The sequence below is a fragment of the Apteryx mantelli genome, chromosome 19 (assembly GCF_036417845.1).
Source record: "Apteryx mantelli isolate bAptMan1 chromosome 19, bAptMan1.hap1, whole genome shotgun sequence".
Lineage (NCBI taxonomy): Eukaryota > Metazoa > Chordata > Aves > Apterygiformes > Apterygidae > Apteryx > Apteryx mantelli.
Window position 1 is genome coordinate 14,327,795 of NC_089996.1, and position 27,101 is coordinate 14,354,895.

Consider the following 27,101-nt stretch of genomic DNA (forward strand, 5'->3'; position numbering starts at 1 on the left):
GAGGAAGGACAGCTAGGGGCGCGGGGGGAGCGGTGCCAGCCTGCGCGCTGCCGGCGGCGGGGAGCGGCGGGGCCGCGGGCGCGCAGCGAGCTCCGGCTCCGCGGTGAGTGGCAACTTCGGGGGCAGCGGGCCGCGCTCCCGGTGGGGGTTTTCTTTTTAGGTTTGATTTTTTTCCCCCTTTTTTTTCTTTTTTTGTTTTTTTTTTGGATAATTTTTTCGCGTGTCGGTGCGCAGGCTGCGGGGGGGCCCGGCGCCCTCCGCGGGCGCGGGCGGCCCGCCGCGGCCGGGGGTCAGTTGTTGCACAGGACTCGCCGGAGCCAAGTCGCTCCGGACTTTCTTCTCCCCCTTCCTCTCTCCCAGATCCATCTCCGACCTCTCTTCTCTCAGCCCGTCGCCATTTCTGGAGCAGGTTTTTTTTTTATTATTATTATTTATTTGGGTGTTTTTCCCCTGGAATTCGGAAGGATTACGCCGCGGGGGTCGGCGCCGCGCGGATGCTGCCCTCCTCCCCTCCGCTCGCTTTTTAATTAATATTATTATGATTTTTTTTTTTTTTTTTGGAGCCGGGTTTTGATGCCTCCGCGGGGGAGGCGGGCGCAGGGGGGCCCGGCCCGGGATGCCCTCCGCGGCCAGGTACGGCGCGGCCCCGGCTGCCCTGCGCGCCGCGGAGCGCTGCGCGGCCCCGGGGCGGCGGGGGCCGCGCCAAAGCCCCCCCCCCGTTCCCCCCCTCTGCCCGCGCGGCGCCCCCGCTTTTGGCGGCTTTCGCCCCAAAACGCGGCGGGCGCTGCCTGGCGGCGGGCGCGGGTGGCCCGGCCGCGACCTGCGGGCGCTCCCCGCGCAGCGGCCGCGCAGCCGGCGCGGGGGGGGGGGGGAGGCGCAGCGCGGAGCGCGGTGCCGCCGGGCTGCCGCGGCTCCTCGTGCGGGCTTGGGCGGAGATGGGGGGGGGGGGGAGCAGCCGCGGAGGCAGGGGGCGGCGGCGGAGGGGGGGGGCGCGGAAAGTGCGCGGGGAGTTCAGAGGAGCGGAGCCGATGCTTGCGATTAGCGCTGCAGATAGAGCCGCGCTCCCTTCCTTTCTTCCTCTCTCTCCTGCTTTTTTTTTTTTTTTTTTTTTGGACTGTGAAGAGTTGAAAAGCCTGTTTACTTTTTGCCTTTGATGTTGGGAGGATCTGGTTTTGATTAGATCAATACTCCTTTTTTCTCCCCCCCCCCCCCCCGCTTTTTTCCAGAGAGGAGGCGCACAGGATCCCCTGCTGACTCGAGCGCCAGCGAGCAGAGGCGCGCAGGCAGCCGGCGGAGCGGCTCGCAGCCCCGCGCCCACGAGGGCTCCGGAGCCATGAGCAGCGCCGTGCTCCTCGCCCACCTCCCCGACCCCGGCAGCAGCTTCAGGGAAGACGCCCCTCGCCCCCCGGTGCCGGGGGAGGAAGGAGAGACACCATGCCCGCAGCCCTCCAGCTCGTTTCTCCTGAAAAGCCAAAGCTTCAAGGCCATGCCGGTGCCTCCTGCCCCGAGGAGGAATGAGAACGGACTCGGGGAGCCGGAGGGTAGCGCGTCTCCAGACTCCCCTCTGGCCAGATGGACCAAATCCTTGCATTCCTTGTTGGGAGATCAAGATGGTGCCTATCTTTTTCGGACCTTCCTGGAAAGGGAAAAATGTGTGGATACCTTAGACTTCTGGTTTGCCTGCAATGGCTTCAGGCAGATGGACCTTAAGGATACCAAAACTTTAAGAGTAGCCAAAGCTATATACAAAAGGTACATTGAGAACAACAGCATTGTCTCCAAGCAGCTCAAGCCTGCGACCAAGACCTACATAAGGGATAGCATCAAGAAGCAGCAGATAGATTCTATAATGTTTGACCAGGCACAGACTGAGATTCAGACTGTGATGGAGGAAAATGCTTACCAGATGTTTTTGACTTCTGATATATACCTCGAATATGTAAGGAGTGGAGGAGAGAATCCTGCTTACATCAACAGCAACGGACTGGGGAGCTTAAAAGTTGTCTGTGGCTATCTCCCAACCTTGAATGAAGAAGAGGAATGGAGCTGCGTGGACTTTAAGAACAAAATCTTGCCTTCAGTGGTTGGACTATCCAGCAAGACATTGAGGGTTACAGCAAATGTCAGAGCCACGGAAACGATAGAGAATGGATACAGGTAAGCGAACTGGTGGAAACTGTGCTTTGTTTTAACTTGGAGGACTTTGGGACTGTTTTGGAAAGGCTGGTTGAGTGGCATGCTGTTAAACTAGGAAACTAGCAGCAGATGCAAGGAAGTCTAACCTTGTTTTGGCATAGCTAACATGGATCCTTCCCTGAGTGTTGAAACAATGTGGCATTTGGGGGTGTTGGCTGCTTTTTCCCCCCCCTCTGTACAGAGGAAAACAAGATTCTGGGCTCTTAAGCCCTATTGGCTCTTTCAGTTCTGTTGTACATCAAAAACTTCATAGCAACTATGTCCTCCGGACATACGTTAATTATTGGTTCAACTTTCAAACCTATTAAGTACAGTAGTGGAGTGGATCATACAGGCATATGAATAATGTAACCTACCAGTTCACCAACTTCACCATCAACCAGCGTTTAAATAAGTTGGTTATGTGGGAAGCAATTGTGTGGTCATGGAACAGGAAATGTATGCACTTATTACATTAAACTATGCGACTTGCACAAAATCTACTTGTATTTTGACTGTGTTTATGTAATATACAACCCCGCTCATCACAGTCACTATGGGTATCATGTCAAAGCCATTTAGGATGGCTTTGAGCCAATGTATACAGGAGCAGACTTAAAATCAAGTACTTAAGGTAATACAGGCATCACAGGTATAAAGTAATAGTCGGTCTTTGGTGTTCTCCTGGTGGCCATGTACTCAAAGTTAAACTTACTGAAATGTGGTTCTGTGTCTAAAGCCAGGTTGAGTGTGCGGTGTTCGCTATGTGATAGCGGAGCCAGAGTTTGCATTATGGTCTTGGCTGAGGAGATTTCTGAGTTCCTGCACCCTTCCCTTTTGTTGTAGATGTTGATGGAAAGGTGGGATGAGGATGAAAGAAAGTAAGAGCCCTCTCGATACGAAAGGGGGATGGGAAAGAGAGAGTCTGATGAGCGAATGATGAGTTGTATAATCCTCTGAAAATGTGTTCTTTCCTCTCCCCACCCTTGCCATAAATGTGGATTGTTGGATCAGGGTTGAGAGGAGAGGGCTCTGCTGGCAGATGTATGCTCTTGTCTGCTAGAAGAGGAGTTTGTTTTTTTGGTATGGTAAGTGTTTGACATCTAGTTTACAAGAATTTTGAGAGCGTGTCTGTGATTCATGGACATCAAAGGGCCTCAGACTCCTCTCTAGGTTGCACCCTGCCTCTCAGAGAAGGGTTTGCTGGAGTGCATCTCTCCTTTCCTGCATGTGGAGAGGTTCCGGCTGTGCAGGGCTTCCCGGTGGTGAGCAGTGGTGTAGGGACTGAGGGACTAATCCTCCTGTTTACATAAAATTGGGAGAGCTCTTCTTAACTGCAAGGGTATTGCTGTGAGTCTTAGTGGGATGAGTTTGGTCCGTTCCCTCCGCTTTGTGAGTGGCGGGGGAAGGCGGTGAGCGCGGGTGCGGGGGACAGGGCAAGGGGCCGGCTTGGTCCCAGCCCAACTGTGGCCTCTGGTGCTCTCCCACTGGGGGAGTTTGCAGGACGGAGGTGCTAATTGGCAGCTGGTTTGTGGCGGACTTGGGTTTTGCGATCCTCATCTCGTGCATGAATGTTGTTACCGTCTCTGCATCTGCTGTTCTCCAGAACCTGACTTGAACTGCTGCCCTTCGCTTGCTTTCCAGGAGGGGAATGTTTGATGCTTTTATCTTTTAGTCTTTGTTGGTATTCAGTGCTGGAAGGGCTTGGCTGTAATGTTCTACCAGTGCTTCAGGCCCTTCTAAAAACCCACATGCTCCTTGTCCATGAGAGCTCTCACAGAACTGTGGCTGCTTGCCTGATTAGTGCTCCCTTTTTCTTGTTTTTTTTTTTTCCTTTTCTTTCTTTTTCTTTTTTTCTTTTTTTTTTGGTCTGGGGATTAATGCAGCTTGTTCCTCACATGTCAGATCTACCCTCCCAGGACATTAGGTGGTGCATTTTGCTTTGATCACCTTCTCTTGAATTTCCAGGAGCTTTTGCATTGAGATTTCTTGGCCCCATGGAGAGCAAAGAGAAGGAAGTCAAGTTGAGAGATTCTTCTCAGCTTTTCCCTGAGCTACCCATTTTTGAGGCCACTTGTGCATGCATGTGCTAGAAGCTGATGAGCATATGGCTGGGTTATCTCTCATCACTCAGCATTTAGGATTGCGTTTAGGATTGGAGCTGAAGCTTGACACAAAGTCTTTCCTGGTGAGTGGCCAAACCACACCTCCATCCCAGTATGTGTGATGGAGTTAAAGAATTTTTGCCCTTGCTCAGTGCTTTATGGTTTTGAAGCACTGTGCAGGCTGTTTGCATTTGCTTCACTAGGCTCCAGTTCGATTATAACAGCAGAAGTTGGGAGCACTGGGCTGAGTGCACCTGATCTGGGAAGCTAGGCAAACTCAGGCCAGCCCAGTGTTTGGATGGGAGACCACCTGGAAATCCCAGGGCATGGAGTCACAGCCAGAAACTTGGCAAACTGGAGACCGCAGAAACCATACAAGTTGAAAGACTTTGTTTGGCCCCAGCACCAGTAATGGACAGGAACAGTAAAATGAAAACACGGTGTTCGACCCTAGCTGAAAAGAAAGGCATATGCATACAAATTGGTGGTTATATATCTGAAGTCCTAATGCAAGAAATATTTTGAATTTCGGCTTCTCCCTTGTCCTTCCAAGCTACTCCCCTCTGTGTTGTGGTGTGGTAAAACTGGCCGCCCCGAACTGCTGAGTGTGTTGGACCTGGCCTCATTGTCCTGGAATCCCAACTATTATTTATATGCGGTTCTAAATTTATCATGCACAAGTTTGTGTACACAGAGCCGCGCTCCTTCCTTTGCAGTGCCGCCGCAGAGTATGTTTTTGTTCAATCCAAGGTGGACTCATCTGCCTCCCATTAAGTCCTCTGTTCTAACATCAGTGGGACTGGCCTTGCTTTGAGAGGGCTGGGGCTTGCAGATGGCCTTCTGCCGGCTCCAAGTGCTTCCTGGCCTTTGAAAGAACCCGCCGATGGAGCTCGTTTTGTGTGAAGTTATTGGAACCAAGTTTGGCTTCAATTATCAAAGTAAATGATGCCATTGTAAAGCTATGCTCGAAGCAGTGTTCTACAATTAGAGCATGGAAGCTGTGATTAACATAGTTTTGTTAAAATATACTTTTTTTTCAGGTTTGTGCATGTGTTTTTCTTTTTTCCCCCCCTTTTTTTGGTCTTTAAACCAGTGATTGCCCAGTGATGTTTGTCCCAAGAAAATATTTAATGAGATTCAGTTTTTGCCTCAAAATGCTCCTTTGCAGATTTTCTTCCCCCTTTTGTATAAATCTGTGGTTTGAACTGCCAGAGTGCTTTTATTTCTAAGAGGTGGAGTTTGACAATTAAAAAAAAAAAAGAAAAAAAGAGAGAGAGCTCTGGCATTGCACTGCTGTAATAGGGGATGCAAACAGGAGCCCCCTGAAATTTTCATGGCATTGTAATACCTCTGATATGCCCGTTGCCTAACATAGCATGTAGAGAGCTACATGCTGGGTGTCATCGCATCAAGATAAGAATAGTCTGAGAAACATCAGACATTCTCCTTGAAGCTCCAGAGCAACTGCTACCTGACAGCTGAAAACACTTTGCATATTGAGTTTGAAGATTTTGTGTGTGTGTGTGTGTGTGTGTGCGCGCGCGCGTTTGTGTGCCTGTGTGCAGGAGCTGTGGCAGGAGACCACCTCTTTCCACTGGAATTTAAAACCCTTGCAGGCAACTTGATGCATCTGGGTGCAATTACTGGAGTAAGGTGGTCAAATTAAAAAAGAAAAAAAAGGAAAAAAGGTGAAGCAGCCCCCATCAGATTTCTTAAAATATGTGGCGACTTGTGGATGGTACTGTCTTGAAGATGGGGTCAGGGGCTTATTTTGGAAATATATAAACTTTTTTTTTTTTGCGGTCAGTGAAGTTTCAGTGAGCAAACCAGTGCTGCAGCGCAGTATCTGAGGGGGCAGATGAGTGAGTCCTGGCCACTTTCTCTAATGACGTCGTCGTGTGAAAGGCTGTGGCTGGACACACCTCTCCCTCCGCGCTGTTCGCAGGGACCTGCTGCCTCCGCCCCTGCCTGCCCAGCAGCCCTTGCTGCTGCGATAACCCCACCGAGCAGCAGGCCTGCATGTCCTGCACGCCCGTAAAGGCAAAACCCCTGGTCCCCTGGGAGCGGGGCGGTGGTGCTGGAGCATCCTGCACCAAGGGGCACCTGCACCAAGGGGCACCTGCACCAAGGAGCACCAAGGGGCACCTGCACCAAGGGGCACCTGCACCAAGGAGCACCTCCTGGTCCTGGGCTTGGGTCCCGAGACCCGAGGGAGGCAGTTTCAGATAAAATGGCTAAAAGAGCTGCATCCCTTCCCCAGTCTGCCCCAAACCCGACCAAAACCAGAGAAGTGCCGCTTGGGCCTTGCATCCCTCTGATTAAGATTAGAAGACTGCATGTTTTTAGAGGAACTTTTTCTTTTTTCTTTTTTTCCCCTAGCAGGATAACTTAGCTTTCACCCACATGTGGAATTAATTTATCTTCTAAAGATTTAACTTCTTTCCTGTGGCATTCCTGACTATCTTTTTTTTTTTTCCTTTTTTCATCAATCTCTGTTTTTTAACGTCTTGATCTTCCTGCCTGAAACACCTCGGCCTGCTTTGAGACAGCCCGTGGTCCCAGCCGCGCCGAAATACCTGCACGGTGCGGCGCAGCGCGGGCAGCCCTCCCGCGAAGCGGCCCCACCGCTCCCGCTGCTTTTGCAGCCGGCCTCTCCCACCGGAGAGGCCCGTCTTCTCCCCCAGTGCTTCCCCCTCCTTTGCTTCTTTTTTTTTCTTTTTCCTTTTTTTTTTTGCTTTTTTCCCCCCCACTTAAACCTTTGTAAAGACTGGTGTTTTCCCCCCCCCGCGAGCGAAAGGGAGGGATGCGCCGTGGCGGGGGAGCCGGGGCGACTTGCCGCTCGCCGGAGAGCGGAGCAGGGCCGGCGGCGGAGGCCGAAAGCAGGTGCCGGGGGCAGGCGAGACGAAGGCCGGGAGATAGCGGGCGCAGGGGCCGGCTGCTCACTTAAATCCAGCCCGTCCCGTCCAATCCGGGGCGCACCACCGCAGGGGCGGGCGGTTCGAAAGCCCGTCCGAGGAGAGCTGCCGAGCCCGCCGGCGCATTCCCGCGGCCCCCAAGTTGGGGGGAAGTGGCCCTAATTATTAAAATGGGCAGCTCTTATCTGATGACAAGGCCTTTCGCTTTGATATACAAACCGGGAGGCTTAACCATCCCATCTTGCCCTCGCCCAGGAGCGAAATGTGCACCTTAGCACGCAGCTTTCCAGCCTCCCTCCATAATCCCCTTTTCACGCCCCCAAGATACGTATATTGGTCCCGGCTGCAGTTTCCTGCGGCCCTCGGTGGTGCGACCGCGGGCGTCCCCATGCCCCCGCGCCTGGTGACCCCTGCCCCGTTTCGTCACCGCTTTCGGGGTTGCCCGTGAATTTTGCATGTGTCCGCTCTTGGGTGCTCAGTGCGAAACAGCCTTTTGGGTTTGGGTCCCCAGGGAATGCAGATCGCCGTCACCTCCCCTCCTTGCAGTGCCACCCGCAGCACCTCGTGCTGCTCCTGCCTTCGCATCGCCCATCCTCCCTTCCCCCCATCCTACCTCAAAAGCTAAAAAAAAAACCAGATGGAACAAGCAGTGGGCTCTCCTGAAAATCAGGCCTTCTTATTTTGTGTTTTGGTAAAGCTAGAAAAATGGCACCCACCTTTGGGAAGCCAAGCCTGAAATAGCCAATTTAAGCTTTGCCAGTGCTCGCTCGCACGCCTGGTGGTCCTGCTCCAGTAGTTTCAGGCAGTTCTCTTGTTTCAGACAACACAGATACAGTAACTTTTTTTCCCAAGGGGGCCCTAACTCCTGTCTTCAGAGTAGACAAGCATTTATTAGCTGGTGCCTTGATGGCTTTCAGTGGGACTTGAGCCGTGAACTTCTTGATCCTGTGCCTGCTGATATCAACAGTAAAACCCCTGCTGGCCTCCATGATGCTGCATCAAGCTTGAAGGACCAAGTTTTCAAAGATATCAAAGCACCTGGAGGTGCTTCCTGGGATTTTCTGGAGCGTGCTTCCAATGCCAAAAACAGTGTCTTTCAAGTTGGACTTCGGGAGGTTTTAGACAGTGTGTGGTCTGTTCGCCACGAGCTGCTCGTGGGCTCCTGGACCTTGGCAATGGGTGGTTGCTTTGCAGGGTCTGAGCAGCCAGTTTGTGGTTCTCCTAAGGCGAGTGCTGCCGTTAAACCTGTGTGCTTTTTCTCTAGCTGAAGAATGACTGATAACTAGGTTCCTGTTTTGCTTGTCCCTAGGTCCTTCAAGAGGAACGATCCTGTTAATCCATACCATGTGAACTCTGGCTATGTTTTTGCCCCAGCAACTAGCGCAAACGATAGTGAAATATCTAGCGATGCCCTGACTGATGATTCCATGTCGATGACGGACAGCAGTGTGTAAGTATCGCGCGTTGGCCGAGTCCTTTCGAAATGCGCCATCTGCAAATTAACGGGGCTGATGAACGATGGTGACTTGCCGGAGTGATGGTTCCTGGCTTGTCACTCCATTTCTGCTCTCCACTGACCAGTGGTCTTCTGAAACTGAGGTCTGAACCTGAACCAAGAGGTGTATCACAGTCTTTGAGGACTGCTGGTTGCCTTGCTGTTCATGGAGATATTGGATGATGAATCCCTCTATTGCCATTTTGCAACTGCAGCTGAGCCAACATGTTTTCCCCTATGCTGGTAGCGCTGCCTGACTAACCCGAGGAGTGTATCTCTCTGTGCCTTTTGTCTTAAAGCCAGGCTTCCTTGACTATTTATCAGTCATCAAAGGGGAGGAGATTACTTCCTGTAGGAAGTGCTTTCTGTAATTAAGGTTCATCATTAATGTCAGGACATACATTAATAGGGCTAGTGACCTGAAGGAGCAAATAGCTGCTCATCTCATGTGGCTGGGGCAGCCTTCAAAGGATCGTTTGAGTGGCACTGCACGGAGCAGGTCTGAGTGTTTTCGGAGCCTAGGGATGAGAGATGGTTTTGTGGCTGCGCCTAGGACTTGCAGGATCTGCGTTTTCCTCCTGACTCTGCTGAAGAGTGTGCGACTTTGAATAAGCCATTTGACCATTCTTCCTCAGTTTCCTTACCTCTAGCAGGAGGAAAATAGTACTTTTATGTCTGGGCATTGAAGGGATAGTAAGACTCACTTTGTACTCTTAAGGACCGTTTTCTTCAGCTGGATAGAAGGCAGATGTTTCCATTTCCATGTCATGATCTTCAATTGAATATGAGTCCTCCAGAAAAGCCAACCTGTCTGTTAGACAGCATGCTGTATCCAAGATCTCAGTCTCACAAGTGAAACTTCTTCAGTGTCTCTGTCAGCTGTGTATAGTGGTTACTGTACACGCTCCAAAAGATTTGCGTTCTGGATTTTTAAAGTCAACAGTGCTGCATGATGATGCACAATGGAAAACAAGATTTTAAAAAAAATCCTTGATGCATAAACAAAAGCTTTTTTTTTTTTTTTAATGCACATGTGTGTTTTGAACTGATATTACGGAAAAAAAAAAAAAGTTTGTTGTCCCACCAGATTCCCTTATTGAACAATATTGGCATTAAATAAAAGAGCTGAATCATAGGGTGACTTCTTTATTTCTTCTTACTGGCTCTGGTTGTATGTGATCATGTGTCAACAGAGCATTCATTGGGTTAGTCATTTCTGGACCAGTGTAGGGTCACTTGGGATTCACAGGGCTAGGATTATACCCTCTCTTCACAGCAATGCCAATTGTAGGCCTTATACAGATGAGAGCACTGAGTGAGAAATAAAGTGCATGGTGGATGAAAGGCTTAACTGAATCGCTTTCAGCCTATTGTTAGTCTAGGGGAGCTTAGAGGGGATAAGAGGGTAGCAGGCCGCTTTGAAATTTGCTTGAACAAGTGAATAGGAGCTCCCCATAAAGCAGCGCATGAAAGGAGCCTGCCTGTTTTTTCCTGCCGGAACAATAGCCCGTGCAGGCTGTGAGAGTTTGGGGAAGCTTGGCTGATTAAACTGCTGGGAGCTTCGGGCCGGGGCGACGGGGCGGGGGCGCGGGGGGCTTCCGCGGCGCGCAGGAGCTTTGCGTTTTGCAGCCCCGGCAGAGGAGCGTTTCCTGCTGCAAGCCGAGCCGGTTGCCCCGCGGCTCTGGGCTGCCCGAGAGCCGGGCCGCTCCGGGGTGTTTGTGTTTTGCAAGTGGGAGAGGTGAATTGGCAGTTCTCGAGGGCTCAGCTAAAGTTAAGGCTGATGTAAAACTTCCTTCACAGAAACGAGGAGCTAGTGCCAAGATTGCAGTGAAACGTTTGGGATTAGCATCCTTTTCGGGAGCCTGACTCTGATGATGGTTTCTGAAGGCCCTGGAGACGCTTTTGGGGTGCAGATCCTCCGCGCTTCCGCAAGCGGTGTCGGGGTGCGCTTCTGCCTGCACATTTGTACCACTCTTTTAACAGAGAACCCAGTTTTTTTTCTCTTTCTTCCGTGCAAATGCAAATGAGTTCTTTTGGCTTAAATTGGTATCAATTGAAGAGGAAAAACTTGTTCTGGAAAGTCTTTCAGACAGAGCAGTGAAGTGAGTTTTTTTGTTTAAATAAACCTAAATCTGAACTGTACTGGAATTATGAGAAGTCTCCAAATAATGCACAATCTGCCCTTTTTTTTTATTATAAATGCTAGGGATCAGTTTGTGTGTATATATTTTGTAATAGCCACAAAGCATCATGCAAATTTATATTTCCATTTCTTGATTGGGGGGGAGAGAGGAAAGGGGATTTTTTTTTATTTGCTTATATCTTATTTATGGATTTACTTTGGACACAGGGGAATGCTGCTGAGCAAACTTCAAATATTACCTTATCTTACAAACCAGGCTTTTGATGTTGGCAAGATCAGAGGCTTGTTTCAGAGCCGTTGCCAAATGAAGATGGGAGTGAATGCATATGCGCATGAGTCTGATATTTCAAAGCAGCAGTAAAACTACATTCAGGTTAGGTCAGGCACATCTGAGTCAAAAGGCTAAGATAATTGGCTCGGCTTAAATGGCAGCTGACTGGAGAGAAGACTTCAAACTCGTGTTTCCCCCAGAAACAGATTGGCTTAGCACCAGCCTGGTTAGCTGAAATGTTTATAATTAAACTCTACTATTTAGTGCCTAAACTCTCTGTAGCTCTTCAGCCCACAGCTTTTAGTAGCCAAGAAAGTGAGCGCAAATGTTTACTGCGGGAGGAAGGGGAGAGGTCGGGCTGAACACCCCGCTTGAGGCACACCGCCCCGCTCCTCCGCCGCGGTCCCGGCCCCGGCGCGGGAACCGCTGGCTGGGCTCCACCGTTTTATTGCAGAGGCGCTTTCTCCGTGTCTATTTTAGCATCTTTTCTTTTTTTTTTTCTCCCTGATACCTCTTTCTCATTGTATGGCGCCGGGCGGGAAGCTCCAACCCCATCTGTCTGTCCCTCTGCAATAGGTGAGCGCCTGCTTTTCACCCCTGCTTGCAGCCTGGCGTTGACCGTTCTCCCTCGTTTTACATGCAAGGCCCAGATTTGGAGAGCGGGCAGCAAGCTGGCTGTCAAATTCCCTCCTCGCTCTCTAGACCGACTTTCCCAAGCTGCTCTGTGACCTTCCCATCACAGGGAAATGTCTTTTTTTTTCTTTTTCTCCTTTTTTTTTTTAATTCTGCAAGCTTTGTTACCAGCTGCAAAACTCTACTGACCAGGCAGGGTTATAGCAGACGTGGTTTGACGGAGGAAGGGCAGGAACAGGTCTGCTTCCCCCTGACGGGTGCTGGTGCCTCGTGCTCCCCTTCCAGGGACGGGCCACGGTGGCTCTCGGTCCGCCGTCGCTCTCGCTGCTGTCCCCGAACCTCCAGCTGCTTTGGATCCCCGAGTTCTGCGTGTTTCGTGGGACAGGAGCACTGGGTGGCTGCTGGCGGCCGGGCTCCCCGGCCACGGCCAGCGGGGACGGCAGGCACGTGCCGTGCGTCCTTGCCCAGCTGTGCAGCGGGGACGGGTGGTCGTTAGCCCAATTAGCGCTTGTGACCTAGCGCGGGTTCAGGGCCCCGTGGCAGGAGGAGGCCGATGGGCGCGTTGGGGCATCGAGTGCTTCTTCTGTAGTCCTGGTGCACTCTCTTTTATCACTGAGGGTTTTTTTCCAAGTTTATTGAAAGTAGATTGTTCTGGTCTTTCACTTTGGGCTTTGCAGCTCAGTTTGGCTTATCAAAGCAATCGCTCTTTAATGGCAGCTGAAAGCTAGGCCGAGGTCTTCTTCACAGAGGCCTGGGGCAGTGTGCTGCAGACCAGGAGCACCAAGCGGAGGGATCTGCTCTTCCGCCTGGAGAGAAAGGACCGGGCATCTGCTGGGAGTCATTCTCTTCGGGGTTGTCTCCAGCTGTACGCCCAAAAGTTGGGCAGACGCGTGTCCACGTGGCCATGGGACGTGCCGCGTAGGCACGCTGGGGGAAGTTGTCTTCTCTGGCACCAGCGCTGTTCCAGTCAGCCTTTGCTGGCGTCCTCCTGCCCCAGAAAGGATGGGAGCTGTTTTCTCCACTCAGGAGATGAGTAAGATGTGGGGGCAGATGGATGAAAAGGGACTGGACCGGAGATCAAGGTTATTCAGCCGGTCTGAGAGGAGGGGTGGAATTAGACATTCAGGATTTCCAGGCATGCTCTTCTGGTTGTCCCCACTGTCTGTAGAAGGCCCTTTAATCCTAGCAAAGGTAATTTTTTTGCCTGGCCGGGTGAAAACAGGCCGCGTTGCCTCAAGCGTGCCGCGCCGTGTGCTTTTTCTCACCTGTGCTCCCTACGTGGTTTATTCTCATGGCTTCCTCGCGAGGAGCCGACGTGGCCGCGGGGAGAAACGTTTGTACCCCTGAGGGCATGGCCCGGGTTTTCGCGTGCCTTGCTGCCTGTGCTTGCCAACACAACTCCTGCTGGGGCAGGAGAAGCCCCTCGGATCTTGAGCAGTGCTGGAGAGGGGGAACAGCCTTTGTGCAGCCACCCATCCTCAGCCTCTTCCTTCTTGTTTCCTTACTGCTGGCATCCCGTGCAGTGTTTTAGAACTAGAAGAAAGTTGCAGCCTTAAAGAGCTTAGTTCAGTGGTGACGAGCACAACAAGTGTAAAGGGCAGATGGGGAAACCTAGTGTTGGACGGTCCTTTCTGCAAGATGCTTCAGAAGCGAGGCTGATGGGATCTTCTGGGTGTCTTCCCATGGTGGCGTTGCCTCCAGTTTGCTTTTCAGCCTTTCCTTAGCTGCTGCTCATCCGTTTATATGGTGGGCTTGTAGCGTGCTTAGGTTACTGTAGAGAAGCGGCTTGATCAGAACCTGAGATGACTGAAATCAAACTAATGACCTGGACTCTGCGGCGTTGTGGTTTGCGCTCCAAGAGCCCACGCATCCTGCTGACGGTGCCTCTCTCTCGTACCAGGGATGGGATCCCTCCGTACAGACTCGGGAGCAAGAAGCAGCTCCAGAGGGAAATGCATCGAAGCGTTAAGGCCAACGGTCAAGTTTCTCTACCTCATTTTCCGGTAAGTACCCGTGCTAGCTAGCTGCAGGGTCAGGGTTTGGCCATAGGCAAGGGCCTGTGCTGGGCCCTGAAGCGGTGGGAGATGTATGGGACGCGCTGGCCTGGGGAATCGGTGCAGGTGGAAGGAAGGAACGGCAGGAAGGTGTTTGCGGTGTTCGCCACGCGTTTGCCGCGTCCGTGAACGCACCGCTTGCACTTGCCTCCTTGCAAAAACCTCTTTATGCAGAGTCACGCTTGGTCATTCCCTGCAAGTTGGGTGCTAATTAGGGGTTTTCCGAGGCACCGGATTTGGCCTCCGGCTCGGCATTCAAGGTGGGGATACCCCAGTTAGCCGGCTGCGGGGTGGGAGCCTGTGGCTGCCCGCGCCGGTGCTGGGTCCCCAGGAGCTGGACACCACCTCAACGCGTCTGCTGCGCCCAGGAGACGCGGATTTGCTGGGTATGCCTTGCTCCAGGGCTTCAAAAGCACACTGTTTGGAAGTGGGCAGGAAATAGGATCTGCCGGCCTCCCGAAGGAGAAACGTTCGTAGGAAATATGTGCCTTCAAAACTTTCTGCGCCCTGCTCTGGGGGGACCCGCGTGATGGAGCCGCCTTGCTCGTGAAAATTAACTCGCTGCCTCGCTAATTCGGTTGGCTTGCAGACTCCTGACTCCTGCAGCGAATAAACTGTTCACACAGACAAGTATAAACTTATCTTGTCTTGAGATTAATATCCTAAAATTCCTCTTTCTGCTGTCTTAAGCAGCAAGAAATCGTGGATGATATTTCTGGTGGGGGGGGGGCGCGTTGGTTTGTGTGGTTTTTCTTTTTGTTTTCTTTTTTTTTTTTTCCCCCTCTTCCATAAAGAAAGTTCTATAGCCTGAGCTTGTAAATTAGATTATTTTGTCCCAGGGCGTGCAAATCGACTTTCTCTGTAAGGCAGTGCTTTGATCAGGGACTGAATAGAGCCAGCTTGTGTAAGAGTGACAATTTCCAGCAGAGTGGCCTTTTTCTACCCTCACATCATTTCTGGAGCTAAGTGGTTGCCGGAGAGAGGCCCCACCTCATCTGGTGGGTAGTATGTGAAAGAGTTGGCAGTTCAGCTTTCTGCTTTCAAAAAAAATAAAATAAAAAAAAAAAAGGGGGGGGGAGGGAGAGTGAAAGTAGGGGTGAGGGTGAGAGGAGCGGGGTGTGCGTGGGGGGGCGGCAGGAAGGAGGGGAGGGTGCCGGTGGGTGGGTTCTTTTTCCTTCTTTTTTTTTCTTTTTTTTCTTTTTTCCCCCTTTTCCCTACCATGTTTGCTGCTTTTGGCAGAAATTCTCGTTTTTGCCTTTTTATATTCTGCACTTGATTTGGAGATGTTCCCTTTTTCCCTTGATAGATCTGCTCGAGGCAGCCAAGCTCAGCAGTGCACCACTGCTAGCCTGCAGCAGCTTTCTTCATTTTCTGTACAAAGAGATTGGGGGGGGGGCTGGGGGGGGAGAGATCTAGGACACTGTTGAGACAACACTACCTCAAAGGTGCCCAGTGTGTAGCCAGGAAATAAATTACCAGCCCTTCTCTGATCTGCAACCGTTTGACTTCTTCTTCTTCTTCTTCTTTTTTTTTTTTTTCCTCCCTTTCCCTTTTTCTCCCCCATCTTATTTTTTTTAATTTCCAACTCCTTTCTGTTTATACTCACTTTATTCCTTGAGTTAAAGTCTCTCCCTCCCACCTCAGAGGTTTTTTTTTTTTTTTTTTTTTGATGTTTGACAACAGTCTTTGAAGATTTTCTACTTCAGAGTAGCTACTGATGGGCTGGTTGTACTACAGAGAGAACAAGCGGGGTTCCTCAGAGTGCGACCAACTGCTCCTGCCGAAGGCAAACGCTGGTGGGGAGGATGTCACTCCATGAGGCCGCGGCGCTAGCTCATAAAAATCCAGAGCAGACCATGCCTGGCCGCGGTCGGCTTTTCATCCAAACATGGAGACACAACAAGCGTAGCGGGGCCAGAAATGCCGCTCCGGCTCAGCGCCGGCGTCTCGCCCTGCCCGCTAAGCGTGGCTTGTCCCTTTTGTCCCCGCTCTGTGTAGAGAACCCACCGTCTCCCCAAGGAGATGACCCCGGTGGAGCCGGCCGCCTTCGCTGCCGAACTCATTTCCCGGCTGGAAAAGCTGAAACAGGAGCAAGAAACCATGGACAGCCTGGAGGAGAGGCTGCAGCAAATCAAGGAGGTAGGAAGGAGGCTTAACGCGCGCGGTGACAGGCCGGGGGCTGCCGTGGTGGCCCGGGGTTGCCGTGGTGGCCTGGGGTTGCCGTGGTGGCCCGGGGCTGCTGTGGTGACCAAGGGCTGCTGTGGTGACCCAGGGTTGCCGTGGTGGCCCAGGGTTGCCGTGGTGGCCTGGGGCTGCTGTGGTGACCAAGGGCTGCTGTGGTGGCCCAGGGTTGCCGTGGTGGCCTGGGGCTGCCGTGGTGGCCCAGGGCTGCTGTGGTGGCCCGGGGCTGCCGTGGTGGCCCGGGGCTGCCGGCACCTGGTGCCGGGCAGGGACGCGTTTTCCGTTCTCGAAGCCGAGCGTCTGGCCCGCGGCCCCGGGATGGCTCCTGCTGCAAGGCAGGCGGGACGTTTGGGAGCCCCGGGAGAGGTCCCGCGCTCCGGCGGATCGTCCACGTTGGTGCTTCCCCCCCCTCCAGGACGAAGAGAAGGAGGGACCGGAGCCGCCGGCCGGCGCGCAGACGGGTCGGGAGGCGGCGAACGCCCAGCACCAGCAGCACCCGCTCTCGCTCCTGCCCGCCGCCAGCTACGAGGAGGACCCGCAGGCCATCCTGGACGAGCACCTCTCCCGCGTGCTGAAGACCCCCGGCTGCCAGTCCCCCGGCGTGGGCCGGCACAGCCCCCGCGCCCGCTCCCCCGACCGCCTGCCCGGCGGCAAGCTGCTGCCCGGCGCGCCCTCGCCGGCCGCCTGCGCCCTCCTCGCCAAGGGCTTTGTCGCCAAGCAGACGACCAAGCACGTGCACCACCACTACATCCACCATCACGCCGTGCCCAGGACGAAGGAGCAGATCGAAGCGGAGGCGGCGCAGCGGGCGCAGTGCTGCTGCCCGCCCGGCGGCGACTACTACTGCTATTCGAAGTGCAAGAGCCACGCCAAGGGCACGGAGCCCCCGATCCCTCCGCTGGAGCCTTTCGGGTAAGCCGCCGGCCTTGCTCCGTCGGGCCGGCCCCTAATTGCTCCCGCTGCCTCCCTCGGTGGGATCAAGCGGGGGGGAAAACCGCGCGGCGTGCACGCGGCGCGGGCGGCGAAGGCGGAGGTGGGGCCCGGCGCGGGGTGACGCGGGACGCGCGTGCGGCGGCGGCGGCGCGAGGCATTAACCGTGCCCCTGCGCCTGCCCCCTTCCCTCTGCCCCCAGCAGGACGGGCACGCTGGCCAAGCGGAGCGGCAGAGCGGCGGAGAGCGCGGCCCTGCCGGCGGGCGAAGCGGGGCCGCCCGGCGCCCCGGGGCTGCAGCTGCCCGCCGGCGAGGCGGACCGGGCGCAGAACGTCTGGCAGTGGATGCTGGAGAGCGAGAGACAAAATAAGCACAAGCCCCATAGGTAAATACGCAGCTGTCTACAGCAATATCGCTCCCGGTAAATATTTATATATTACATGGGCTGTCTATTTTTACAATCGCTAAAAACAAATGAGACTCTTTGCTCCTCCGGTTTAATATAAAAGCTGTTCCGCAGAACCAGAAAAACCACAAAAATGTCATGTTTTTGGCAATAAACCTCCTTTCATGTTATGACAGACTTTTGAGAGGGAGCGAGCAGAATAGGAGCTGCTATTAAAGTCATATTTTCCAGCTTTTCTAACCCGGCTTCTTCCCCTCCCCAAGCACACAAAGCACAAAGAAGGCCTACAGCTCCGACTTCGCCAAAGGGGCCCCCAGCGAGCGCCCCAGCCGCCACCACCTGTGGGGCACCAGCAGCCACCCGCGCGGGGTGCAGCCCGCCCACCCCTTCATCCAGGACCCGGCCATGCCTCCGCTCACCCCTCCCAACACCCTCGCGCAGCTGGAGGAAGCCTGTCGCCGGCTAGCAGAAGTCTCCAAGCCTCAGAAACAACGGTAATGACCAAAAAACAGAGCAATGGCAGGGTGGGGACGGGAGAGCGGCTGCGGCTCCCCGTTGACGGGCCGGGCTCTGGTTGCCTCGGTCCTTTGCTGGGCTCGGGATGCGGTTAGCGGTGTGGGGGTCTGCATCTGCGTCAACGCGGGTTTCTGCATGTGCGGCAAAGCGGGTTTCTGCAGCAATGCAGGTTTCTGTGGGTTTCTGCAGCAAAGCAGGTTTCTGCAGCAATGTGGGTTTCTGCATCTGCAGCAATGCGTGTTTCTGCAGCAACACGGGTTTCTGCATCTGCAGCAGTGCGGGTTTCTGCAGCAGTGCAGGTTTCTGTGGGTTTCTGCATGTGCAGCAAAGCGCGTTTCTGCAGCAGTGCAGGTTCCTGTGAGTTTCTGCAGCAAAGCAGGTTTCTGCAGCAATGCAGGTTCCTGTGAGTTTCTGCATCTGCAGCAATGCGGGTTTCTGCAGCAACATGGGTTTCTGCACCTGCAGCAACGCAGGTTTCTGCAGCAACGCAGGTTTCCGCAGCAGCTTTCGCCGAGGCCATTTGCCAGGCGTAGCTTGTGCTCTTGGTCTCCCAGAGCGCGTGACGGCGGCCTGGCAGATAACTTAGCAAGGTTATAGCAGGCAAAGGTGAACGTGTGGATGTTGTCCTGCTCTCCAGCGTGGGTAGAGGTCCAGATCAGTAACGGGGCTGGACGGTAGGGACGGATGACAGCACAGCTTGGCGGAGCCCCAAGGATGAACTTCCTTATTCCAACCCCACCCTACCCCGGCACAAATAGTTTGAATCCTAGACTATTACTTCCCCTCTTTTGATGGCTGTAATTTGCCCATTTTTCCTCTGGGATGAACTCCAGCTACATACCAAGTGGAGAATTGGACTGGTTATCATTCATTTGGGTATGGAAGGATAAATTAGCCCACAGCATTTTTAATTCTTCCTTTGATTGTTTACAACATGTGAGGGTTGATACAAAGAGCGAACTTAATGACCCACAGGAGACTTCAATTAAGAAGATTGTATTTCAACAGTTTTTTAAAAAAAAAAATCTTTTTTTTTTCCTCTTCCCCGCTTGCCCCCCTTCCTCCTGACTTCAGATGTTCAACCTCAAATCAGCAGAGGGATCGAAACCACTCCGCTGCTGTTCAGGGGGGAAACACCCCTTTTTGCAATGCAAGTCTAACGACAGAAGAGTAAGTATTGCATACGCATAAAAGGATTGGGAAACATATATATATATATATATAATAATTATATTTTCATTAAATGGACTGTGCTTTGAAAAGAGAGGAAATTTTTATATCTGAAGTTTAGTCTTTCAAACATTCTTCTTAAAGACAGAACAAAACATTTTCAAACCTTGTCTCTGGTTCTTTTTAACTTGCATTCCTGTAAAGTGGACAAAGATTGGATTAGTCTAATTACAGGATGGTTCTTTTAACAAGAAATCTGCTACAGAGAGGTCTAAAATGGCCTAAATAATTAAAGTTTTCTTTCTTACCCTCTTCATCTTAAGCAATGAGTAATGTTTGAAGTCCAGACTGAGCCACCTGACTAGAGCCTTTCATTTTTAATTGGTTGACCTTAAGTCCACCAGCTGTCTTTGCTAGCAGCTTTTTTTCTGAAGCCACTCTACAAAGACTTAGAACAAATTAGGAAGACTAAATTACTGCGGACTAACACTTTGTGACCTTTTGACATGCCGAGTGTACGTTGCCTCAGAAGTAGTTGTAGATTTGGCTACATGGCATTCACTAGAGCGTTGCCATTTTGCTGCGTAATATTGCTTTAATTATTCCTTCAGAAGTGTTCCTTGCTTCGAATGACACAATCCAGTTAATTTTGTCCTCATTGCTCGCAAGTGAAAATAATACTACCTGTGTACTTCGGGTGGATAGCCCTGCAGCGGTTTGGCTTTGCTGGTTGCTGCTAGGCGCAGGTAGTTTTGTGCGTGAGAAGGAGTTAGGCTTGTCATCTTCTCTCAGCTGGTTTGTATGAAGGCAGGTGAAACGAGTCTTTTAAAATCAGACGCGTACAAGGCTTAGGCTTGGCCCATGGTGAGCGCCCTCAACACGCTCACTCGCGTCTTCGTTCTGCCATCGCCTTGCTGTCCAGTTTTTCAGCAAGTTTCCTACCCTCCGTCCCTCAGTTCTCCCATCTGTAAAATGGGAACGATTTGCTCCTGCCCACACGCGCCCCGACGCTCGGTGCTTTGTGGTGCTAATGTTGCTACCATCAAAGTGACCAGGAGCTGTTGTCCCAGACCAGCACCCCACAGGGCTGAGTGCTGTGCAAGCACAGAATGATAAATTCTCTTCGAGGACGGGAATATCTGACTCTCTGGTCACACCCACGGTATTTCTGACTAGCGTTACATGTGGCAGAAACACGGTTCGATTGAGTGCTGTGAAACTTCTTGTTCTCAAATGGAAAAATAGAATTTTTGTATGTGTTTGTTTGTTTGTTTTTTGGTTTCAGTCACAAAGAGCCAAAGAAACTCCCAGTTCTTCTCACCTCTCAGTCTAGTGAGTTGGTTGTCACCTATTTTTTTTGTGGAGAAGAAATTCCCTACCGGAGGATGTTAAAGGCCCAGAGCCTCACACTTGGGCACTTTAAAGAACAGCTGAGCAAAAAGGGAAATTATAGGTAAGAATCTTTGTGGTTTGTTTCTTTTTCTTTTATATACTGAAATAAGACAAAAGAGTCTACAGATATTTCTGCAAATCTACCCGCAATAATGCATATACATCGCATTTGGAGATTGGCCGTAGTATTTTTACTCTAGTCCCACTCAAACCAAGAGCAACTTGGAGATGGGCAAGGGGGATTAAGCTGCTCTCATGGGGTGGTGAGCTTAGCTGATGGGTTGTCTCCTCTCCCCTGCTGCCTCCTCCTCTTCCTCTCCGGCGTGTGCAGACTGGTAGACTTTGTGTTACAGCTGCTGTCCAAAAAGCTGAAAAGCTGAAGAAAAGCTGGGGTGGCCTTGCTGTGAATGCATGGAGCGGTGGGATGGGCTATGAGGTTCAGTTCCCAAACTGGGGTCAGCGTTCATACTGGTACTGGCTTCCTACTAGTCTTTGGCTAGTCCTTCAGTTTTTTCGCGTTTGTAGAACGGGTGTAGTGACACCTCTCTCTCTCAACGACTGCCAGGCGTTTGAATCGTGTCGCCGTAAACATGATAAGTGAAAGGTTGGGATGTTGCATTTGAGCATAGCTGTAGCTGAGATGCAGCAAGTTCACTTCTAGCTCTTCAAAAGCCTTTTCTCTTTGTTAGGGAAAAACTCTGCCCTGCGGGGAATATTCTACCGAATGGTATTAAGTTCCTCTTTAGAAACACCAACAAACCTTGCACGTCTGGTTTCCAGGGCCCAGCTCCCAGTTTATCCAGTTTGCTGCTTCCTTGCTGCTCCTGTTCCCATGGCAGTATCTTCCTCGTTGGTCGTTTTTGCTGTACTTCCCTGGTGGGTTTGGGCACTGGTGGAATTGCAGCGCGTGCAAGTCGTAACGATCGGTCTGCCGCTTTTCCCTACAGGGTTGGTGGGGGGGATATCCAGCTTTAGGGTATGAATTTGCACTGAATCTGGTGCTCCCTCTGAGCCAGCAGGCATGCCTTGTAGCTGGCAGCCTCCGATTTAACCTCCAAATGGCCGGTCTGCTGGTATTAATGTGACTTTCCAGCTGGTGCTCCATCAGCGAGTTGTCCCTAGCTTTGGCACGTCCACCTCTGCAGATGGGGAGAAAGTCGCCCAAGGAAGCTCTCGGGCTGCGCTGGTGCCCGTCAGTGCGGTTGCATGGTGGGGCTGGGGCTGAGATGCTGCCATCCTTCCCAAAATCAGCTTTGCAGCCCACCCAGCTGCCATCAGATGGCAGCAACTTACAAGGACCCCCAACCTGGAGGCTCTCCGGTGGAGGTGCCCATGCTTCTTGCACCGTTGGGCCGTTTTTCAGCTTGTAAAGCCTTTCCCAGACCACCGCGCGCCTCCTCCGACTGCAAATTGAAAACACGGCCTGATGCCGTCTCATGACTCAATTGCAGACCTGTTGCCCTGGCCTCAGTACGGTTTGGAAACCACTGGTCTGATGTTACTCCATGCCCCGTGGCTGTGTCGTACCCCCCCCCCCCCCCCCCCAAAAAAAAATTCTTTTTTCCCCTGTTTGGTTTCGGTGACATTTTTCATGCGATGCCTGAGTGCCAGAATAGGATACCAAAACCTCTGTGGCCTGAAAGCCCCTCCAGGTGCAATTATTTGTGCCTTGTCAGACTGTAATTACTTTAGAAAATGTTTTTAAGTGACTGACAAGGATGAAACAATGTTTTGCTTAGATCTCACCCCTTTACACCTGGGTAAAGACAATACAGAAATTTATAAAAGGAACTTGGGTATGTGCCCAGTATTTTATCTTGCGCAGACACAAGGTGAAACTAATTACACAAATGCGCGTACCTCCAGGGAATCATTTTGATCTAAGCTTTGACTTTTGGCTGGACTTTGAGTGGAACTGCGGGTGACCTTCAGGGAAGAGGGCCGCGGTGCCCGGAGTAGCGTGTGTGTTACGGGGAGGCACTAACTAGGCTGCTTTGGTCACATCTGGCATTGATTTCTTTTTAAGGCACATTTAATAAGCGTGGCTTTGAAGCCTTTGCCTTTCATTTAATGCACAAAGACATGCATAAATGCTCGGCTCTCAAAAATTCTTCATTGATTGAATCAGTTTGTACCGCGGGTACCTCGGGCGCTGGTGTTGCTCCTTCCCAACGCCAAAGTCGCGCGTCCGGCCAGGCAGCGGGGCAGTTGCTGAGAAAGTTGTGTGGTTTTTTTTCCCCTCTTCTCCCCCTGCCCACCCCCCCACCCCAAAAAAGGAGGAATTAAGCGGTGATTTAATACTGATGGCGTTAACAAAAAACAAACATACACACACAAAAAAACTGGGTGGTGTCGGGTAATCTTAACATGGCAGTAGTTCAAAACGGAGCTGTAACACCAGGCCTGCGCTGCTCTATTGGTGCCAGATGTCCCAAAAAGAAAAAAAAGGGAAAAAAAAAGGAGGAAAAAAAAAAAAGGCAACGCTTGCCACATAAAATATGTTTCAATGGAAAGCCCATTTCTGAGCAAATAAGAGCAGAGTGACTTGTTTGAAGATGTTGTTGGGGAAGGATTTTTTTTTTTTTTTTTTGCTTCGCCTCTTTTTTTTTTTTTTCTCCTCTTTTTTTCCCTTTTCTCCGTGAAATAAGGTTGTAATTATGTAAAAGGTCATAGCGTGTTTTCTCAAATAAAAAATTTGGTAAACACAGCCAGCGTTGGGGCTTGTGGAGGAAGCCGCTGGGAAGAGCGGCCGTTATCTGGCGCAGGGCGGGAAGGCGGCCGGCAGGAGCGAGTCTGTGCGATTCCTTGGGGCTCCTTGCGGTCCGGGAGCTGCGGCCCTGACCTGCCGCCGGTGGGAGCTGGGCCGGTGCCTGCAAGGAGCCCAGGCCCCCGAGCGCTTCTTAAATAAGATGTTTTTTCCTTGCTAAACCATTAAAGACACAACATGTGTCAGTTCAGCTCGGAAGGGCTTTACAAAAATAAATACTAAACATACCTTGCCTAAATGTAGCTGCTGCAAGCTCTTTAAGTAAAAAAAGCCAGCTTTTATCCCCCCCCACCCCCCGCCCCCACCAAAATAATTTTAACTTGCCCGAAAAATAAATAGGTTTGAAACCCATCCTTACTGGGTGTTTTAAAAATGTGTAAGAGAAAAGTCACGGCTTAAAAAACAAGCTAACTCTAAGAAGACCCTGCCATGGATTTTTTTTTTTTTTTAATTTTAATAGTAAAACTGAGCTTCATTTGCTGCCCTTATGCATCCTAATAAAAATTGCAACCCGCTTTTCACCTAGCGAACATCCGCCAGCCCCCGTTGTCCAAAACTACAAGAAGGGATGTGGAAGGGGTGGGATTTTTTGGGGGGTGTGTGTGTGTGTGTTTTGTTTTTTGCAAGGCATCCGATGAGGCTTTTTCCAGTTCTGGTGCTCGGCTTCCGAAGGCGGGTGCAGGCGGCCGGGCTCCCGAAATGGCACCCTTGGGCCTGGAAGCCCTTCGTTCATGCATATGCAGTTAAGCAGCCTTAGACAGAGGGACTGCTCGGAAAGGGATAAAAGGAACCATTAATCCAGAAGCTGAACGGGCTCATTTGGGATAGAAACAGGGTCCCCAGGGTTGGACATGGGAAGGGCTGGGGGTGCTTTGCATCCCTGGCACGCGTGGAGGACGGGATGGCAGGACGCTGGAGATGATTATATATATTTTATATATATATATATATATATATACACACACACACACATATACATACACACCTGCTCCAGCCAGATATTGCCAGCAGGAGCAGGGCTGCCCTTTGCAGGTGACCGCTGGGAAGCGTCGGGAAGCAAACGAACGCCGTCATTCCCATGATTTTTAAAATGCCCGTGTGGTTTAGGGGCTGCAGGTCTGCAGCAGGAGCACTGCGGAGTTTCGCTTCGCAGGAAGCCGGTACGGTTTGCTTTTAATCCGTCTGCATTTCTGAAAAGCCTCTCCTTTTAATAGCAGTTACTAATTTTAATGTTGGGCTTCAGATTTGAAACTAGAAAAGAAAAAAAAAACACATGAAAGAAGCAAGGGAGAGAGAGAGAGGGAGAGCGAAACCTTAAGGATGCTTTGCTTTGAAATTGCATTTATTTATTTTTTTTAAGTAAGGTATTTGACCAAAAATCACCACGCTTTCCAATTTTCTCTGCTGCCGCAGGTCCCCCGTGCCCCGGGGAGGCTCTGGCGGCGCGGGACCGGCCCAGCTCCGTGCGGGAGGCGGAGGAGCTGCCGCCCAGCAGACACGGTGCAATGCTGGGGGCTGCGGACCCGCCAGCGCAGCCTCTCCTTTGCCTTCTGACTTTAACCCGTATTTGAATTCTCCTTCCCGCAGATACTACTTCAAAAAAGCAAGTGACGAGTTTGACTGTGGCGCGGTGTTTGAAGAAATTTGGGAAGACGAAACAATCCTGCCCATGTACGAAGGAAGGATTCTTGGGAAAGTGGAAAGGATTGATTGATGGCATCGGTGTCACTTAAGAAAACTTAAGCTAGAGAAGTCTGTGGACACACAACGGTAGTGATAACAAGGAAAAAAAAACCTCTGAAGGAAAGTTTTGAACCAATGAAGAAAAAAAAAGTGAAGTCTATGAAGACTTTGCTGAATTAGCCCTAGAGGAAAAAAAATGGCATTTATTATTCATGAGTTGGGTACTGAGATGATAAGAACCCTGAACTATTTATTAAAAACATGACCACTGTTGGCTATTGGAGATGCAGACCGTGTTTGAGAGACTTCCATACATAATATATGATTTCCTGGGGATCTGAAATCTATGGACTAAGAGAAACTGTGTATAGCTTACCTTAACAGTAATCCTTATTGATATTTATTGAACACTCTTGTTTTCCCTTAAGTCCAGTTTTTGGATATGCTGCTTTAACAATGGAAAAGAGAGATGGGCTGGGAAGTGGGGTGATGGGAGGAAGGAGTATTTTATTTTTTTATGTTGTTCCCACTATCTAAAAACGGAGGAGTTTGGCTCTGAGTGCGTTCATGATTTTTTTGAAGGGGGAGGAGGGACGGAATGATGTTGCGCCCAGTATTTCTCTAAGAGAAGAGAAAACTTTTCTAAAGAAATAATAATAAATACCGAAATAAAAATATTGTCCTGCCATTCATCTAGAGACCGGTGCATTTTAATCTGTGCTGCTCTAATTTGAAATAAAGGTCTTAAGCGTTAAATACGTTAGATGCAATATGCCGACCGCAGCTCGTCGTCCTGCCCGTGGCTTTCCGGGGCTGCTGGCGCAGTGGAGGATGCCGGGTCGTGTCCAGCGCCCATCTCGGCCGAGGCAGACTATAGCAAATCCCAAGCCTAGGAGAGCTCTAAAGGAAGCCATCTTGTTCCCATTTCTGTATTTAACACACCAAAAGGACACATTGCAAAAGCCAGGTTCAAACCCCGTAGGTATGCCACACAGCTAGCTAATTTTTTAGCCATTCGATGTTAGCACAACTTATATTTAAACGACCTTTTGACTACGATGGGGCATAGTCGTGGAGCGTGTGATTCTGTGCATTTATTTTTTTATTTTTTATTTTACTTTTTTTTGCCTTACCCTCACAACACCCGTGGGAGCCGACGGGAGGTGTCGGCAAAGGCTCTCGGCACCGCTTTGGAAAGCCGCGTGTGTGCGTGTGCGCGCTCGGGCAGAGCAACCCCTTCCCCAGAAAGACCTTGCATTTCTACAGTTGGGTTTCGTGTTGATTAAGTTAATCTGTGCATTCTGTTTGTTTGCCATCGCTACTTTGTATAAGTCTGTATATATTGTAGAAAATGTATGGTGAAAATATTAATACACTATCTCTAGTGTTTTTAAAATTTAATCAGTACAGTACCTGTGCCTGCATGGTGTTACTAGGCCATGCGTCGCCCTATATTCAGGGTTCAAGCTTTCCCTTGTTTGTTTAAGGGGTTTATGTATAAATATATTTTATGCCTTTTATTACAAGTCCTGTACTCATGACTTTTGCCATGGCATTTTGTTCTACTTATACTGTAAATTATGCATTATAAAGAGTTTCATTTAAAAAAAATTACTTGGTACAATAATTATTGTAATTAAGAGATGTAGCCTTTATTAAAATTTTATATTTTTCAAATTAACATTGCCTGACTTTTTTTTTTTTGCCTTCCCCCCCCCAGTGACTTAAAAGGTCTCTTCCCCTGTGAGCTGATCGCTCACCCTGGACACACTAACTGAGCTCTGCCTTTCCCTCGCTCCCTCCCCTGCCCGGGCAGGAACTGTTCCTGCTGTGAGCAGGTTGCCGTTGAAGTAGGTAAGAAAGACCAGGGTTGCCTCTGTACTTCAGTGCAGTAATATCTCAATTATAGCTCATTCACGTAACGCTCAGATGCAGGTTTAGTATAGACGGCTCACCCAGACTGCAACACAAAACCTACCTGGTGGTGAGAAAGGGCCAGCAGAGCATTCTGGACTTTTTTTTGCTCTAGCTGTAAAATGGAATAATAAATCCAGGGTGTGGTTTTTTTCAGAGTGACCTGGTGGTCCACGTGCTGGAGCTCTGCTGAAGGTGGCAGTGGTGCTTCTGCGCCGTCGCTGTTGGCCATGAGGAGTCTGGGGGTCCATCACATCCTTATCCAGGTGTAGCTGAGCTTGCTAGTGGCATGACTGCTTCCAGCTGCCAGCTATCTCCCTTAATAGCTCACATAACCTGTTCTAAGCAAAT

At 50.9% G+C, this 27,101-nt stretch overlaps 1 protein-coding gene across 2 annotated transcripts; it reads left to right on the forward strand.

The window, feature by feature from the left end:
- Positions 1-26,481, forward strand: AXIN2 (axin 2). 2 transcript variants are annotated; one of them, XM_067308440.1, is made up of 11 exons: positions 1-103; positions 1,227-2,157; positions 8,505-8,645; positions 13,638-13,740; positions 15,790-15,930; positions 16,388-16,884; positions 17,105-17,287; positions 17,572-17,802; positions 18,899-18,994; positions 20,280-20,447; positions 24,741-26,481. In XM_067308440.1, exons 2-11 carry the CDS (start codon positions 1,334-1,336, stop codon positions 24,865-24,867), a joined length of 2,511 nt encoding a protein of 836 aa, XP_067164541.1. In that variant the 5' UTR covers positions 1-103; positions 1,227-1,333; the 3' UTR covers positions 24,868-26,481. The 2 variants fall into 2 exon arrangements, with proteins under 2 accessions (XP_067164541.1, XP_067164542.1); XM_067308441.1 differs by having other exon boundaries at positions 17,108-17,287.
- Positions 26,482-27,101: the final 620 nt, after the last annotated feature.

What these genes read in the sequence shown, in the direction of transcription:
- AXIN2 (XM_067308440.1), top strand. Translation starts at nt 1,334, where the DNA reads ATGAGCAGCGCCGTGCTCCTCGCCCACCTCCCCGACCCCGGCAGCAGC. An exon ending in AATAAGCACAAGCCCCATAG is followed by an intron (nt 17,288 to 17,571) that starts GTAAATACGCAG and finishes CCCCTCCCCAAG; the next exon opens with CACACAAAGCACAAAGAAGG. An exon ending in TCCAAGCCTCAGAAACAACG is followed by an intron (nt 17,803 to 18,898) that starts GTAATGACCAAA and finishes TCCTGACTTCAG; the next exon opens with ATGTTCAACCTCAAATCAGC.